At 39.5% G+C, this 17,474-nt stretch overlaps 1 protein-coding gene across 1 annotated transcript; it reads right to left on the reverse strand.

Annotated features, from left to right (window-relative positions):
• Nucleotides 1-1,101: 1,101 nt before the first annotated feature.
• zgc:171775 (STKc_p38 domain-containing protein) lies at nt 1,102-13,783 on the reverse strand. Its single transcript, XM_037774129.1, has 12 exons — nt 13,533-13,783; nt 11,599-11,728; nt 9,212-9,270; nt 8,823-8,934; nt 7,230-7,259; nt 5,305-5,352; nt 4,942-5,056; nt 4,742-4,813; nt 3,994-4,073; nt 3,699-3,777; nt 2,234-2,407; nt 1,102-2,097 (listed from the first exon to the last, which is right to left on the reverse strand). Exons 1-12 carry the CDS (start codon nt 13,664-13,666, stop codon nt 2,036-2,038), a joined length of 1,095 nt encoding a protein of 364 aa, XP_037630057.1. The 5' UTR covers nt 13,667-13,783; the 3' UTR covers nt 1,102-2,035.
• Nucleotides 13,784-17,474: the final 3,691 nt, after the last annotated feature.

The following is a 17,474-nucleotide window of genomic DNA, read 5'->3' on the forward strand; positions in this document are numbered from 1 at the left end:
GACGTGTAAATAAAGAAACGGTGCTGTTCTCGCAGAGTGGAGCTAGTTAGCCCCTAATTTTTGTTTTTTGGGAAAAAAAATATTTATACACATTTTTAGGAGCTTGGGGTCCCTGATAATAAATCCATCATAAAATGTCTCTCTCCTCACAGTCACCAGCAATTGTTGAACTGGGACGACCTTTTTCGCTCCAGACTCTGTCCACTTTTGCACAGGCCTTCAGTGATGTATGACTTGAAGGGTCTAGGTATCATCGGATAATCCGTAATTCATTTGTAATCGAAAAATGGAAATAGCATTGTTTTTTTGTTTTAAACCAAAAACGAAAAAAGCGGTTGGTTTGTTCCTCAGTCAAAAATGAATGATGATTAAAGGAATCATTTTTCTTTTTTTTTTATTCAGAAACCAAAAATGGAAAAATGGCTATTTTTTTCGTTTTTGGTTTGAAACGAAAAAACAATCGTATTTCCGTTTTTGATTTACAAATGAATTACAGATTATCCAATGATACCCAGACCTTGAAGGTATACAGTTTCATTTGAGGAGGTGCTGGCATGAGAAAGAAGGAACAAATGAAGCTGCTCCAATTCCAGTCTCTCCCACTGAATGATTATGACTGAAAAGAAGGGGAGAAGTAAAGCACCAGGGTGCATAGGTACACTAAAAGCCAAGTGACGGAAATGTGATGTCCAGCTCTGCTTCACATCCACCAGCAACTGCTTCCTGAGGTTCCCCACAGAATAGGAAATGTGTGCTTTGTCGCTCAAACCTGATTCGCTGAAAAGCCACCAACAAGAAATACTATCCAATTGAATATCTCTGAAGAAAAATGCTGCACACTTAGGCAAAACTTAGGCTCATTTCTGAATAATCTTTGGATTCTATAGTAGGCTATTTTTATTATTTTATTCTGTACATCATCATTGTACCACTGTTTAAAATACTAATGAACATACCATTGGTTTTACAGTTTTCCTATCAAGAGCACCATCAACCTATCTTCGTCCTCGTCAAAGAATCTTTGCTATGATATAATGCTGCCCTCTAGTGATTGATTATTCTATGACACGTTGTGCCTGTTCTATTTTTTATAGTATAGTAGAGTATCCATCTTTCAATTATTGAATTCTTTTCAGTTAAAAAACATGTCATTTTATACAACGTTTTATTTGAAAACAATCGAGTGTGTTCAAACAGTAAAAATAATGATGAAAAATAAAATTCCACATCTATCCAAATAAGTCCTAAAGTGAAATTGCACCATACAGCCTTTACATATTATGAATATGTTACACAAAAACATATAAAATGAGACATGCACAATAACTGTCCTTGTGAAATAAATTGTAACTAAAGATATTTTTTATTATAAACCAGGTTTATCTTTCTACTATATACTGTACTTGTAAAGTCAAGAAAAAGCTTATAGTCTATCTCAGCCACATGTATGGAAATTGTCTTGTAATTTCCCAACTCGTGTTTTCACACATTTGTTTTACCATCTACTTTGCAGTAGTCAATAAAATAAATATTTTGTCGAAGTTGCAAGTTATCCTTGACCTTGGAAATAGAAGTTTTATAAAATAATCTTAACTTGAGGTCCACATTACTTTTTTCCTTCAAACCGCATCTTGTGGTCTTTATCACTGGATGGATCGGACATCTAACATTTCACGGAAAGAATGGTGAGATGCTGTCCTCATGAAAACCATGAGATGCAGTAGAAAAAAAGTTAGTAAATGGACCTTGAGGTAAGATTATTTTGTCAATTTATTTTAAATAAAGTTTGACGTGCATGCCAACTACTGCTACTGCTGTCTTATTTGTCTTAGTTTTCTATAGTCCTGTACAGGCCACCGTACCAAGTAAAGCTTCCCTATAAAATGCATTTCAATTGCAATGCATATCAGATGCACCTAAATAATTTTTATGCTGTTGTATATTTGTCTGTCTGAGCTTGACAGTGTTGTTGACCTTTACAGTCTGTATATGTATTATAACCAAACATTGGGAGGCGCCAGCACATCACAGCATCCTACATGGCTGTCTTACTGGGGTTGTCAGGGTCGAAGGTCATGATCTCCATGTGGATAAGACCTGATTGGATTTAAAAAAGGAAAGCAGTATGATTTATTTGAGGAGAATATGGCACAGAGTTAACTCTGGCACTTTCGCACCAAGTATTGATAATTTTTTTCAATATACTGGGCATTGTGTGCATTGTAAAACTTACTCTTCCACTCCCCAACGGCGAGCTCCAGGCTCTCGAAAGAGTCGTCATAAGGATCAGAGTCTGGCTCGCACTCCGGGTCATGAAATTCAGCCAGCAAAGGGTGCGACAGTCCCTGCTTAGCTGTCAGCCGTGTCTCTGGGTCCAGCATTAACATCCCCTCCAGAAGGTCTACAGCTGGAAGCATCAAGATACAAAACACTTTTCAATTCAATCTCCCAGCTGACATTGACATTTTTTTAATTTTATTTTTTTCAACTGTTACTTGGCCTTGAAATTTTCTATTTGTGCGTCTGTGGCTCAGAGATAGAGCATGTTGTCCACTAATTGGAAGATCGGTGGTTCGATCCCCTGCTCCCAAATTGCTTTGCAATTGCATTTAGACTAGATCCTGATGGGCAGGCGGGCACCTTGCATCAGTGTGTGAATCAAGCCCCCCAGGTAGAAGCAAAGTTAAAATGTCAAACCATTAAAATGTTTCCATTTCACTATACAGGGAACACATACAACTGTAACAGGCTTAGGGCCTATTTGGCAACACATTGAACCTGAACCTGCATTAAACCATTGCTTATCACACACTGCTTTATGGATAATTCTTGAATAACCTGTAATGCTTAGGCATAAAAACAACAATCTCCAGAAATTAGAAAGAAAAAAAAAAACCTCATAACTCAACTGAAATCAACTTTAACAGAGATGCAGCCAACCCCAATTATGGAATATAATTTGCTCTTCACCTTAAATATCTTAAATAATGCATTAGAAGACTAAAATGACCATAAATAACCATTATTATTGCACAATTCATGCTGTCCCACATTAAGCAAATCATCCTGTCCCACTTTAAAAGAAAAAAATCATTTTTCCTCAAGTGGGACAAATTTGATTGAAATAATAAATATAGAGTATATTTACACCATATTATCATATTTTTTGATGAACACATCATAAACATATCCTGATAAAAACTAGCAGGATTTTTTTATTCATAAGAAAATTATACACCTAAACATTAAGTTTGTCTAAACACTATGTCATTGACCTTTGGGTGGTCTTCACACAGGGTACTTCCAGTTTGATGATTGCTCAACCCTAATCTAGGATTGGACATTTGATATGTCATGTGATTTTGATCACTTGACACCACAGCTTGTATTAACCAAAAATGTTATTGCCTTTTTATTTGTTTGAGGAAGACTCACACCCACTGGAGCATAGGTGTCCCACATTACAGCAGTGTCCCACTTTAGGGCAACTCACCCTATTTTTTATAAATCTATAGCAAAGTGAACAATGGTGGTGAGTACACCTTTCATATACGAGGCTATTTGGGACATGATGGTAAAAAAAAAAACTGTGTTGCAAAGAGGTATTTGGTAAATACAAAAAAAAAAGTGATATGTTTCAATGAGAAAATGCAATGAATTTCAGTTTGAAGTCAACAAGCAGAAGCCGTTCAGCTCACCATTTTTATCCATGGACGCAAACACGTCTTTGAAGTTTTTCTTCTTTTGCGGAGGAAGACCCTGCACATACGATTGCGCCTGGAAAACAGTTAAGGGTGGTTACATTTCATTCCAAACCATGAGCTTACAATACAGGAAAGAACATGACACAAACAGAGAGGACAGACGAAATAAAAACGTGTGTATTTGGAAATACACACTGCCTTTATGAGTTGGTTTAAATACCAAATATGAAAGTTGCAAAGTGCTGATGTTAGCTACAGTATAACAAGGCATGTGAATACATAAACTTACATCTTTACTCTGCATCTTCTGGACCAGGGAGGAGTCTGGTGTTCCTGTCAGACGGAGGATCTTCTTCAGCTGATCAATACCTGAGCAGGCTGGTTTAGGAAGCCTCATAATGTACAACATACAGCACATACAGTGGTTTGGAGCAAATAAACTAGGCTACGGCGTAGGTTTGTTAGAAGTTGTCGCTATAGGTTACGCATGGCTGTAATCCGCCAGTAAACAGAGTAGAGGAAATAGAGGTTGCAAACTAGAGACAAAACAAAAATCACCTTGGCCCATGTACGATAGAAAAATGGAGAGAGGTCTTTAGGAATTTGTTACAATTGGGCCCATTTTAATTGTTCTTTCATGTCAGCTAGTATTTAGCTATGTTCCATGCTGTCCGGAGACAAAGACGAGCATTCGCGAGTTACGGAAATATCCGAGAAGACGCCGAAAGTAGAAAATATTCAGTCATGTGAGGTAAATGTTTGCTGTGTCCGAATGTTTTTCGGAAAAAAGGCGTTTCTATATCCCATTTAGCACAATTGAGCGTAAAATCCTTTATCTGAATAGAAACACGGCTCGAGTAGTACTTCTCGTGACGAGTAAACTGACCATAAACCAAACCGTACTCCATAAACCTTACAATGCTGCACCTCTTTTCAACAATTTAAACATTAAATATGCAGGCGGGAAGTATGAGTTTCTGGCTACTAAGCATACACGGCTTTATTACAAACACCGTGAGCTGAATGTGTGAGGATACTGTCATGTCCTGGGAAAAGCACCTGGCCAGTAATCATCTCAGCCATGATGCAGGCGGCTGACCAGACATCCACTGTGAGTGAGAGAATTTTAATAATAAAAAATGTAATACTTTGTCGTAGCATACTGCAATATTCTGTCATATTTTTAACACACACACATCAAATGACTCCTTGTATTAAAGGACGGTAATATTATTACCTGTTTGACTGTAGTGCATCCAGTTGAATATGACCTCTGGTGCTCTGTACCAGCGCGTCACAACGTAACCAGTCATTTCACTCTCTGTCTGTCTTGCCAGGCCAAAATCCAGGATCTGAGAACAGATACAATTAGTTTCATCATGAAGCGGAAGCTGAAATGATGTCCATGACGAGTAATTGATTTTCCAATTTGTGTTACATTTGCTGTACCTGCGTTGATTTTTTTGCAAGTCATGGATAAAAGAGTTAGATGTCTAAATGGTTTCTGATTTAAAGCCGAAACTCATCATCATTTGACCTGAACAATCTGATTTTGCAAAATGTTTTGTTTTGAGTCTTTTTTGTTTTTGTTTTAACTTACCTTTAATTCACAGTTCTCATTCACAGCAAGGTTACCAGGCTTCAGGTCCTAAAATCCAATCACAAGAGGTTTCTTAATAGCACAAAGACTACTTTGACTTGTAGTAAATACTTTTAAAATAGTTAATGCAATAGTTTTGGGAAATGAGCTTGTTTGCTTTCTTGCAGAGAGTTAGAGGAAAAGACTGATACCACTCTTTTATACGTTAAATATGAAGCTACTAGTCAGCAGCCGGTTAGCTCAGCTCGGCATCCAGATTGAAAACAAGGGGAAACTGCTAACCGAGTACTGTCAAACTGTCAAAAGGTAACAAAATCCTCCTACCAGCACCGCTAACACTCACTTATTAAAACTCCAGAAGTCCTGTCCTCACACTATAGAGTTTACAACTCTGAACAAAACCCAGGTGACTCCTGAATGTAGGCTAGTAAGCCCAACTAAGAACACACAACATACTGTATATGAGACCGGTTTTGAGTTACTGGGAGACACATTTCCCATCACCTCCAGCACTCCTAGCCAACACGTCCCAGACCAGCTTGTACACTGAACATACAGAGACTTTTAATTCATATTAAACCTTCATCAAACTCCTTTGTTCATTGTTATATGCTAAGCTAAACTAACTGGTTATATACTGTTTATTCAGCTTAAAGGCACAATGAGTGGGATTTGTCGGTTGCGTAACACACACATTCAAAGTTTGCTCCTCCACCCAGACTCAACGAGGGTTATTGAGAGCCAAAGTCCCGGCTCTTCCGGTTGACCCCATGGGACCTTACTTGAGAAAGAAGATGTACAGTAGTCAACAGCAAGAGAGAAATATTTTTCTGATCCCGTTTGAATTGCGCCATGAATCACATATATGATGTTTGTCAATTTAAAACTTAATTTTGGAAGTCAAGAAAGTCACAGTTAGTCGTAGTATCATTTAGTTTCGTGTGGAAAACCGCTCAGTGAACTACATCTCTCGTCTCGGACAATATACGTCACCAACACCAGCTAGCTAGCTAACTTACAGTAGCTATGTTCTACGCACAAATGAAACGTTATCTTATCTGGTGTGTTTAATCTAGCGACTCCTGGTGTTTTTATCAGCCGGGAAGAGAAAGAACGAGCGAGACCCATTGCTGGTGTGAGTACATTCCAGTATGAAACACACAGGTATTGTAGCTTCAGAGAGAGAGAGAAGTGACTTACGCGACTTTTGGGTGTGTCGTCTTTCTAATTACGTATTTTAACAATCTGAAACTTCAACAGTTTTACAACAAACTGAGACTTTCTAGACTTGCAAAATTATCTTTTAAATTGACAAACATCTTATGTGTGATTCATGGCGCAATTCAAACGGGATAAAAAAAGTATACTACCGTTAATATTTTTTCTAAAATAAGGTCCCATGGTGGTCCACCAGAAGGGGCAGGACTTCGTCTCTCTATGGTGATTCAGTCTCATTTTTTAAACGAGCTTAGTCCGCTTGGCATTCGTATTTCCGTAGCTTCCTCTTGGATGTGTGCTTACGATCTGGCACCTGATCGTTAATTCTTTAGTTTTCATAGAGCTATGATGCCCTCAAATGAAACTCGTGAGCTTGTATTTACAACATTGGAAGTTGTGTACACGATATGCTTGGCATTCAAGTGGTTAAGTTGTGAGAACATCGCTGCGAAGAGAAAATTCAGGCAGAGGGCAGGGTCCAAACACTTCTAGTGGGTCATACATAAGTGATGATTGAGAGGGATTATTTTTGTATCAGTCTATATTGTTTTTAGGAAAAATCCTACTCATTGTGCCTTTAACTCTCGGCAAGAAAGCGAATAAGCACAATGGTGAATGTCGAACTATTCCTTTAAGTGTACAATTCACAGTAAACACACGTTAATTATGAGTGGTGGTGTATTAAAAAAAAAGGTTCTAGCACCAACCCGATGAATGATCCCTGCTGAATGAATATACTGTAAAGAAGGAGAACATAGATTTAAGCACACAGGTTAAAACATCACACATGGACAAACTGCACAGACACAAAGTGTAGCAGAGCATGCAGACCCACATGCGTATGACTTGTGGATTTAAAAAAACAAAAACACATAACACATCACACATCACAAAGTCTCCACCCGCAGCTGATTGTGAATGTTATGTTTTGTGTATTTTCCAGTCCTCAGGGCAAATCCAGACTGCTCTCACAGCACAGAAAAGCACACATACACAGATAAGAAGGGGAAAAACATCTCGGGATCGAAAAAGTTCGAAGCTTAATTCAAAGTCAAAGGGACATTTACGAGTTTTTCCGGTTCAAAACGTGCCCTCTCTTTCGTTTCCATTGAGCACTCTTGGTTACCCATTGACCAGCGTTGAGTGGAAAGGCATAAGGAAGGGTTAAGCAGTCAGTCAGTAAACTGACAACATTATACTTAACATGCCAGTAAGACATCTGTGTATTTAAAGGACTCACTTGTAGCTGTGGAAGTGAGAGAGCAGGCGTAGGCTATGCCTTGCGGGAAGACCTGCTCCTATACCCGGCCTCTGATTGGCTGCTAGCTTCTCTAACGCTAACAGTAGGTAGCCTAGCTTTGATGCTAACTCAACCACGGCGGCTCCGAAGCTCCGGTTAGCGGAAGAATGAAGGATAAATTTACGTTGTTGTTTCATCATTAAATTCACTCCTAAGAATATTTGTGGCGCGAGAAATCAACTGTGTAGATATCAAATATTGACAGTTTTATGAAAATCGATTGACGTTTTCGGAGTTGAGAAGCTCCACAAAGTGGCGCGACAGCAAGCTCGTGCCTGCATGTCAGCCAGCCACCCGGCTAGTCACCCTCACAGAACCCACTGTTGCTGGCTGGAGCTCGCTCAAGAGGCCGGTCTCGTAGACGCGCTTACGGGGATCGCTGTACCTTCTCGTAGACAAGAAGCTTTTATTTCCACGTTGACAGTGCGATATTTTACACATTAAGTTTCACAACACAAATGTCCATTATAAAATTGGAACCTGTGGTTATCTGGCTTTGTTTTCCTGTGGGCTGTTTTGGTGTAACGTTATTGAAACTGTGTCTGACAGATAAGTCTCTTGCCAACACAATTGGTAGCCTCTAATAAATACGAAAATATAGGAATTTAAAAAATGTGCAGAATATAGCACCCAATAAAAAGCCTCTTGTTCATACTTGCCGCCCTTGAGACCTCAAAAGTAGAAAGGATTTCAAAACCAAAGCAGTGGTGGTGTCCGGGGGTCCACAGCTACAAGTGAGTTTTGCAACACATTTAACGCAAGAAGTGTTGTAAAAGGCAAGACACGCAGATTCGTCACTTTGTGATGCACATTTGTGAAGTTGCCATTTAAAACAACTACGTCAGATATTTCAGAATCAAGTTTTCTGCTGCGAGCAAACTTACATTTTCTTCCAAAAATTTAGCCTTTTCTAATTTTATTGTCTATAGTATACATTGGTTTTAAAATGTATCTTAGTGTTTACAGTAACGATCAGGTAAATAAATGAATATACTCTTACCTTGAGTCCTCTTAGAAGCTGGTAGAACAGGTATGTGATGATGCGATCAGTTAATCTCCGCTTTTTCATAATGTGGCCCAGATCCTTGGCTACTAATGGCATTACCATATAACTAGAGAGAGAAGAAGAGTGACAGAGGAGGAACGTATAGAAAGACAAAATCAACAAATAGGTAAGGTACATAAAGTGGGCCTAAATGTTGTAGATGACAAGAGCTCATTGCTATGGTGAGGAAATGCAAACGCACAAACCAACCAAAACAAACATGAATGAGCTTGCTCCCTCACACATCCTTGCTTGAACTTTTCGCACATGCACATACATGCACACAGGGTCTCGACAAGCTGCGACAACGAGCAGAAGAATGTGCTTCCTGAATCCCAACTCACAAGGTTTGGAATTTTTCCGGTGTGGAGTCAGGTGTGAAGACGTCAAGGAGGCAGATCACCTTCAAGGAAAAACATGGGGAAGGCATTAACATACAATATGTCTGTTAATACACAAATCTATGTGAAATGCTTGCACACATTTGTCAACAGTGCAGAGTTAGTTAGTAACACTGCACAACACAGTGACACCCTGTATAAATGTCATGTTTACAGTGTCGAGGTTTCTGTGGCTCCGGCAACTCTATTTTTCTAATGTATCACAGTCATTGTTATATTTCTGTACTGCATTTCCCAGAGATTGCTTCTAAAGCAATCGTTGCATCCAGAACTGATATCACTGTCCTTGGATTTTCTGTTTAAGAAGTTCGGGCTCATGCAGGCGGCAACCTCCGGTTCTGAAAAGTGAAGCCAATGCTGAAGTGCCTTAAACTTGCATTCTTTCTAATGGCCATCAAGGGGCGACTCCTCTGGTTGCAAAAAGAAATCAGATAGAAGTCTATGAGAAAATGAGCCTACTTCTCACTTCATTTATTACCTCAGTAAACATTGTAAACATGAGTTCATGGTCTAAATCGCTAGTTTCAAGTCTTCTTCAATACAGCATGATGTTCATTTAGTAAATTATGGTCCCATTAAGACTAAATTAGATAATAAAGCAGGGTATGCTTTGGGATGTGGCTACCTTGTGATTGACAGGTCGCTACCATGGCATGGATAGGTGAAGTCCCGCCCCTTCTGGTGGACCACCATGGGACATTATTTCGGAAAAAAAAAATGAACGGTAGTACAAGTAACTTTTTGATCCTGTTTGAAATGCACCATGAATCACACATATGATATTTGTCAATTTAAAAGATAAGTTTGCAAGTCAAGGAAGTCGCAGTTTATTGTGAAACTGTCAAAGTACAAGACTGTGAAAATACGTAATTAGAAGGACTACACACCCAAAAGTCGCATAGGTGATGTCTCTCTCGCTGAAGCTACGATGCCTGTGTGTTTCGTACCGGGAGGTACTCACGCAAACAACAGATTTTGCTGGTGTGAGTACATCCCAGATAAAAACACCAGGAGTCGCTGGATGAAACGCATCAGGTAAGATAACGTTTCATTTGTGCGTGGAACATAGCTAAGTTAGCTAGCGCCAACTAGCTAGTGTTGGTGACGTATGTTGTGCGAGACGAGAGATGTAGTTCACTGAGCAGATTCACACAAAACCAAAAGATACTACGACAAACCTACGATTAACTGTGACTTTCTTGACTTCAAAAATCATTTGTCTCTCTCCGTTGACTACTGTACGTATTTTTTTTACGAATTAAGGTCCCATGGGGTCCATCGGAAGGGGAGGGACTTTGCCTATCTATTGACCAGTCTGGGAGTTGTCCGTGTTTTCGTCTTACAACTTTAACCCTTTCACAGTGTGTTTTCAGTTCATGAAAGTTAATTGTAATATTTTGGTTGCTTAAAAATGTCTTATTCAGCATTTGGTTGTACTTAGCTTCACCCTCTTGTGTTTTTTCTGGTTGCAAAAAACCAAGATGGCGACGGCCAAAAACCAAGATGGTGACAGCCAAAATGCCGAACTCAAAGCTTCAAAACCGTAGTCGACTACGTCCACCTCTTATACAGTCTATGGGCTCAAGTTAAAAAGTTAGCTACTCTATTTATTCTAAATATAAAAACTGAAACTTACAACACAAGATACTTGGATCAGATGTATTTTTTTTAAAGGCTTTTATGCCTTTAATGGAGATAGAGACAGTGATAGCAATGAAAGGGGGGGAGAGATGGAATGACATGCAGCAAAGGGCCGCAGGTCGGATTCAAACCGGGCCGCTGCAGTAAGGACTCAGCCTTGGTACATGGGGCGCCTGCTCTACCAGGTGAGCTACCAGGGCGCCCTGATCAGAAAGAAGTCTTGTGTTGACACGTCTCCATTTAACAAACAAAACACTATATTAACAAAATCAAAACGAATTTGGTGCCTTCCAAAGATCTGCCGAGTAAAGGAGGTTATGTACAGTAAGTGTTCGTATAGTTCCTCAAAGGTTTTCAAGCGTAAATAGAGAATCATGAGGGTTCCAACAATACACAACACTCCAAGCTTGTCAGGGAACATTGATGATATTATGGGCTTTTGTTGAATGGTCAGCAAAGCTTGCTTATCCTAAAAATCATCTCATCTCAAAATACACTGAAATAACAACTCATTGTATGACAGGGAGTCTCACCAAAAAGAGTACCCTTTGGAAGGCTATTGTACTGTACTGGATTGTGTCATATCAATCAATTAAGTTTCTCATTTTATTGTGTCCACCCTCTGACTAAAAAAGAAACCGCTCACTCCAAATTCCATCCATGCCCACTTTTTTTGGTGAAGTTCTTACATTTTCATGCTGTATGTGGCGGAGCAGCCTGAGTTCCCTGTAGGCCCGTTTGGCGTGGATGAGGGACTGGAAAGGACGATACAGCTTCTTGATGGCCACCTTCTCCTTGGTCTTCTGGTCAATGGCAGAACTATGTGGGAATCAGACACAGTGTAAAGGGCATGACACACACAGTGGGAGGATCAGTGCGCTCATGAAATGGCTCCTAATCTACGGCACCAAAATAACAATTATTGGTATATTATTTTGATCAACTGTGATTGATTGATGAATTGTTTCAGCTATAATATGTCAGAAAATAGTGCAAAATGCCCATTACAACCTCCCAGAGCCCAAGGTGATGTATTCAGAAAGCTCATTTTGTCCAACCAACAGTCCAAAACCCAAAGATATTCAATTCAGAATCACATAAACTGTTGGAATAGTTGGCTCTTTGTTCTTCTAAATGACAAATGATTCAATCAGTTATCAAACTGTGTGCAATCTATTGTGTTTCTGACAGCTGACTAATCCATCGATTGACTAATCATTTCAGCTCCACTGTAATAATGTAGAAAAACTTTTAAATTAGTGAACTATTCAGGGTTGATGTCCCCTCTGGAAGCCTACTATAGCTAAACATGATAATATCAGTAATACGATCTTGTCTGTCTGTGGCTTAGCATTAGATAGAAACTGTGTCTGAGATATCTTGGATTCCTGTAGGCTGGGTTTCTCTATGTTGGGTGAGGAGATTCTTGTCATATCGGAGGACCTGCGTTGACATGCTGACTTGCCTCAGGCGGACAATAGTACTTCTGTTAGCAGATTGCAGAGTAATCTAGGCCTCTTGGACTGCACAGTCTGGGAATGGAATGCAGACCTAAGGCTTACATGTAGAAAATCACTTGTGACACAGAGCACTTAAACACTGATACAGTGAACAACACAAAGGCAAGTAACTTTGACCATTTACAAAACACCATCACTATATTATCACACATTTATGTTAGCTAATGTTACTGACTTCTAAAATAATGTGTTGGAGGTGGGTGATTGCAATTTGAAGTGCTATATATTATGTCAAATCAAATATTTAGATTTTCCTACAGGGGATAGTTGTACCCTAGGATGGGATTCGTTTTTAAGTAGCCTACAATTAATAGGCCTTATAATATTTTTTTTACCCAGTAGGCTATTTTATGACTTCAGCCCACACAGCAGGATTATCACGTAGGGTGAATTAGCTTAATGTGGGACATTTGTTTTTGCATTTCAAATTTCTGGAATATATTGTTATATGAAGCCAGTACATTAAATCCACACCCTTTTCAAACCAAAAGAAAAAAATGCAGATATCACACTCATAAAAGAAATGGTAGACATAACAGTACTCTAATGCCAAGTTTTCTCAGACAAATCTTGATTTTCTGATGTGGGACAGTCATGTCTGAAATGTGGGACACTGAAAACAATCACCTTATTTAATGTATGAAACAGTCAAGGCTAAATGTGCAATCCCATGTTCAGTCATTTTACCACTTACAATGTTATTGCTGTTATAAAACCTGGGCTTATGTGTGTGGATGTGACATGATAAATCAAACAAACAATAAGACTATAAATAATAATAAATAAATAATAATAAATATAATAGTTTTGTATCATGTAGGCATATTGGAAAGACATTAAATATCAATAGTTTTATTGACTTTTATTTGTTTGAGGCAGACCTGCTGTACACCCACTGGGGCCTCTATATGTGTCCCACATTAGGCAGTGTACCACTTTACGGCAATTAACTCACCCTATGATAGGCTTTATTAGACTGAAAACCTCCAGATACCTTACACATTTCTGTACACAATATACGAAAAGACTGGCACAAACCCTGTGGCGCTTATTTGCTCGTCAGTATAGCCGAAGTCGTGCGCCCCCTCCCCGGGTAAACTCACCAAACGGTCCCGTAGGCTCCGGAGCCGATCGACTTGAGCGTCGCGTATCTCACCGGGACGTCCCACGTCGTCTTCTGGACCTCCAGTCTGTGGAAACCCGGTCTGACAGCCTGATCCTTCGCTGGAGACTCCATGGAAAGGTTTATTTGCTTAGATTTGTCCAGTCGTGTTTTTAAGTCATAAGACGTTGTTATAGTGTACAGCTGTGGAGTTTCAACCTGACAGGTGAGACCTCTCACTGAAGGTAAAGAGCAGCGCGCTGACACGCCCCCGTTCTGCCTGCACCCCCCCCCCTCGAAGCGTCACATGGGCGTGCTGTCATTACCTCCACCATCTGCTGTCAAAAACATGTTGACACATCTGATCAGAGCTGAGTTAAATAAACTCTAACCCTTCAATAAATCACGAGAAAATAGTGCACTGACAATGTAGATATACATCAATTCTGCATATTGTTATATTGATGAGTGAGAAGAGTTATTCTGGGTGTTATAGCCTACAGATTGTTATCACTTGCAACTGGATCATGGATGAAAGAAAATAAACTACATGTACAGGCCAATATTTAAAATATATGTTTCCTTTTCTTCATGACCTTATTAAAACTCTTCTTTTGTTCGCCAAAGATTCATTCACATACAGAGAGATGTAGGCTGCAGCATGTTATCTGTAGTGGCATTACTTATATTGGGGGTCAGTTACACCTCAGAGAGGTTGAACTCCCTGTTTGACATCTTGTGTACAAATTGTTAGAAATCCATCCATCTATTATCTGTAACCACTTATTCCATTTGGGTTTGTGGGGTGCTGACATTGAACGAAGGTGGGGGGTACACCCTGGACAGGTCGCCAGCCTATCACAGGGCTGACACATAGAGACAAACAACCATTCATACTCACATTCACACCTACGGGGCAATTTAGAGTCAACAATGAACCTGGACGGTGGGAGAAAGCCAAAGCATCTGGAGAAAACCCGCGCTAACACGGGGAGAACATGCAAACTCCAGACAAACACACAGAATCTGGATTCGAACTTGCAACCCACCGTGCAGCCCCCTGTACAACATAATGCTATTCAATACAACAACTCAATACAACAACAACAACAACAACTATAATGTTCATTTTTTTGTTGATATTGTTGGGAATGTGTAAATACAATTTTGGAAGGAGGTTATGTTTTCACTGGCGTTGGTTTGTTTGTTTGTTTGTTTGTTTGTTTGTTTGTCTGTTAACAGGATTACTCCAAAAGTTTGTGATTGATTTGAATGAAATTTTGTGGAGGGGTAGAGTGTAGCACAATGAACAATCAAGAAGATTTTGGTGGCTATCCGGATCATGATCCGGATTCAGGAATTGTTTCAAGAATTCCGATCAGCCTGAGCATTAAGACCACAGGGTATAACACATGCGTAGTGTAACTGATGACGTGTTGATGGCGCATGACCCGGCCTTCTTCCTTCTTCTGAGCAGAGATACGTGTGTGGATGTGTGGCGAGACATCGAGGTGCGGGAGCTGCTGGCCGTCCGCGGTGAGAAAGAAAAAAGCGGTAGATGACGGGATGAGAGACAACGTAGTGTAACGTTATACAGACATAACAAGGCCGCTGAATGAGAGAGGCATCCGCCGATACGTTACAGGGAAACACACCGTGTTAATAACAAGCCGACCACTTCACCTTGGGGGAGGTATGCGCTCTCTGAGTGCCATTCTAGTTAATGATGGTGTTTTCTGAACTTCATTATATTGAGAGGTGTTTATAATATTTTGTCCTCCATATTTACAAACATGAGGGAGTCAGAATATTGGAAACACCTCTGAATATAATGAAGACCATCTCTAACCATGACCTCAGTCAGGCCAGCCGTTAGGAATTATGGGCAGGGAGACAGACTTTGTAAATTGGGCCCCTCATCCACCCCGACTCCAGGTCACCCAGTTTCAAATGATACAGGTATCTTCACTCCAGCTTTATAACTGAGCCCGCTACAGCTGGTTTTATTTGCTATAGTCTGCATATAGCTCCTCACCTTTGTACGTTCAGCTTTGCCTGTCACGCCTGGCGCTTCTTCACACTTTTCTTTGGCCAGAAATTTGGCCATTGCCTCTCTGATCCTTTCATTTTCTTGTTCTCTCTGTAGCCTGGCTTTTATTTTTTTGGAGCCTCTGATCAGGGCTTTCCAGAAGGATGTTGAGTATCATGCCAGTGGGGAACAGTAGCCAGCCAGTGGGGAACAGTAGCCAGTTAAAGGGGATCCAAGGCCATAATGCCCTATCCCTGGAAAAAAAAAATAAAAGCCCAAATTTGGTTCCTCTGGCACATTCTAATGCTACAATGCAATCATAATATACACTGATCTTAATTATTGCGTATTGTAATGAGTTTGCCTGCCTGATTGTAAACATGTGGTGAATTATTGTAATGGAGAATCAGGCTTCTAGTGCGTTTTTGCCTACACAGTCTGTAAAGCGATGAATAGTAATAGTAGCGATTAATATTTAAAACCACGTCTATTCCTGACTGATCACTTTTGTAATTTTTTTTGTAATCATTTACTATTTATTTAATGACACTTTCACTGTAAGGTTTATCAAGACATGCCACAATGGTGGTTAATGTATAAATGCACTCTTATTCAAAGAAAATAAACAAGGTTATTTCAAGGGTTTCAGGTCTTATCAAGCCTATGTATTGATTTTAAATTTAACCATTTATAAAATAAAAACTATGGCAAAAAGATCTCTGAAATAACAAAACATGTGAATAATTTGCTGAAATCATGTGGATCTAGTTAATCAACTCAACTTTTAGCTATCTTTTAATCTTCACTATCATCATACACAGTAGCTCAGTGCTAAAACATGTAATTGAACTGGGGGCCTGAACAGTAGGATAGGTCTACTCACAACTTTAGGGAGACAGAGTCGACCATAGACCAGCAGAGGGCAGTCACACAACATTCCGGTGGGCTAGATAAGGAGGAGAGTCTCGGCTCTCAACGAAGTCATTGTTCATTTTCATCTCGAAGGATTTCAAAGCTGGAGTTTCAAATAAAAAAAAACATCTTCATCTGTTTGCAACAACAGAACAAAATGACCGTTAATGTCAACAGACTGTAGTTATCAGAGATCATATTGTGCTGTATGGAATTAAATATTTGGTTTGATTATAAAAAAAAGCAAAATGATCATCAGAATTGGACATGTACGGTCAAACATAAAGGCTATACACCACCATCCATATAGAGGGAAACATGAAATACTGTAAATCTGTCAGCGTGCATTTAGTCCATTGTTTACTGTGTGTTGTATGGTTGAAACGCACTTTACAGTGTGAACGGGACCACCGAGCCAAGTTTTATATTTCAATGAGTTTTAATTGTGTTTATGTTTCCATAATTAATCCAGAGTGCTGCTGGTAAACTGGGGCTTTACTGTCTGAACTGGTCACACTGAGCATTGTGCGCAAAGCTCCAGCAGTGTCAAGCCTGCAGAGGCAGAGAAACATGTCTCGGTAGTATTTTCAAAATAAAACCCTTACGGTGGAGCGCTTTTTGAGTCGTAGACGTTACAGTACAGTGAGGGGAAAAAACCCCCGAGAAAAACAGAGACAGAGTGAAAATGCTTTAAACAGTTTCTTAAACAGTTCCTGTTTGTCTCAGTGTTGGGGGGGAAAAACTTTTATTTTGATACTAAATGAAGTAAAAGAGAGCTCTTTTTTTGTAGGCTACTTCACTTGTTTGAGTCTTTTATTGTAATGTCAGGATAAGTACCAGATATTCTGCTTCACCAAAAGTACCAACACCACAGTGTGGACATAGGCTATTAAAATGCATTCTAAATGTTATAAAGAAAGGTAAAAAAAGAAAAAATACTTAAGTATTGGCATCAAAATATACGTAAACTATACCGAAAGTACTCTTTTTACGCATAACGGC

This window comes from Sebastes umbrosus, chromosome 6 (genome assembly GCF_015220745.1).
Source record: "Sebastes umbrosus isolate fSebUmb1 chromosome 6, fSebUmb1.pri, whole genome shotgun sequence".
Classification (NCBI taxonomy): domain Eukaryota; kingdom Metazoa; phylum Chordata; class Actinopteri; order Perciformes; family Sebastidae; genus Sebastes; species Sebastes umbrosus.

Bases quoted from the DNA above. Each gene is read 5' to 3' on its own strand.
- zgc:171775 (XM_037774129.1), bottom strand. From the start codon at position 13,666: ATGGAGTCTCCAGCGAAGGATCAGGCTGTCAGACCGGGTTTCCACAGA. The intron at 5,353-7,229 runs GTTGGTGCTAGA...ATTGGATTTTAG, and splicing joins CAGCAGGGATCATTCATCGG to GACCTGAAGCCTGGTAACCT. The intron at 4,074-4,741 runs GTATCCTCACAC...CAGCCTGCTCAG, and splicing joins GCTTTTCCCAGGACATGACA to GTATTGATCAGCTGAAGAAG.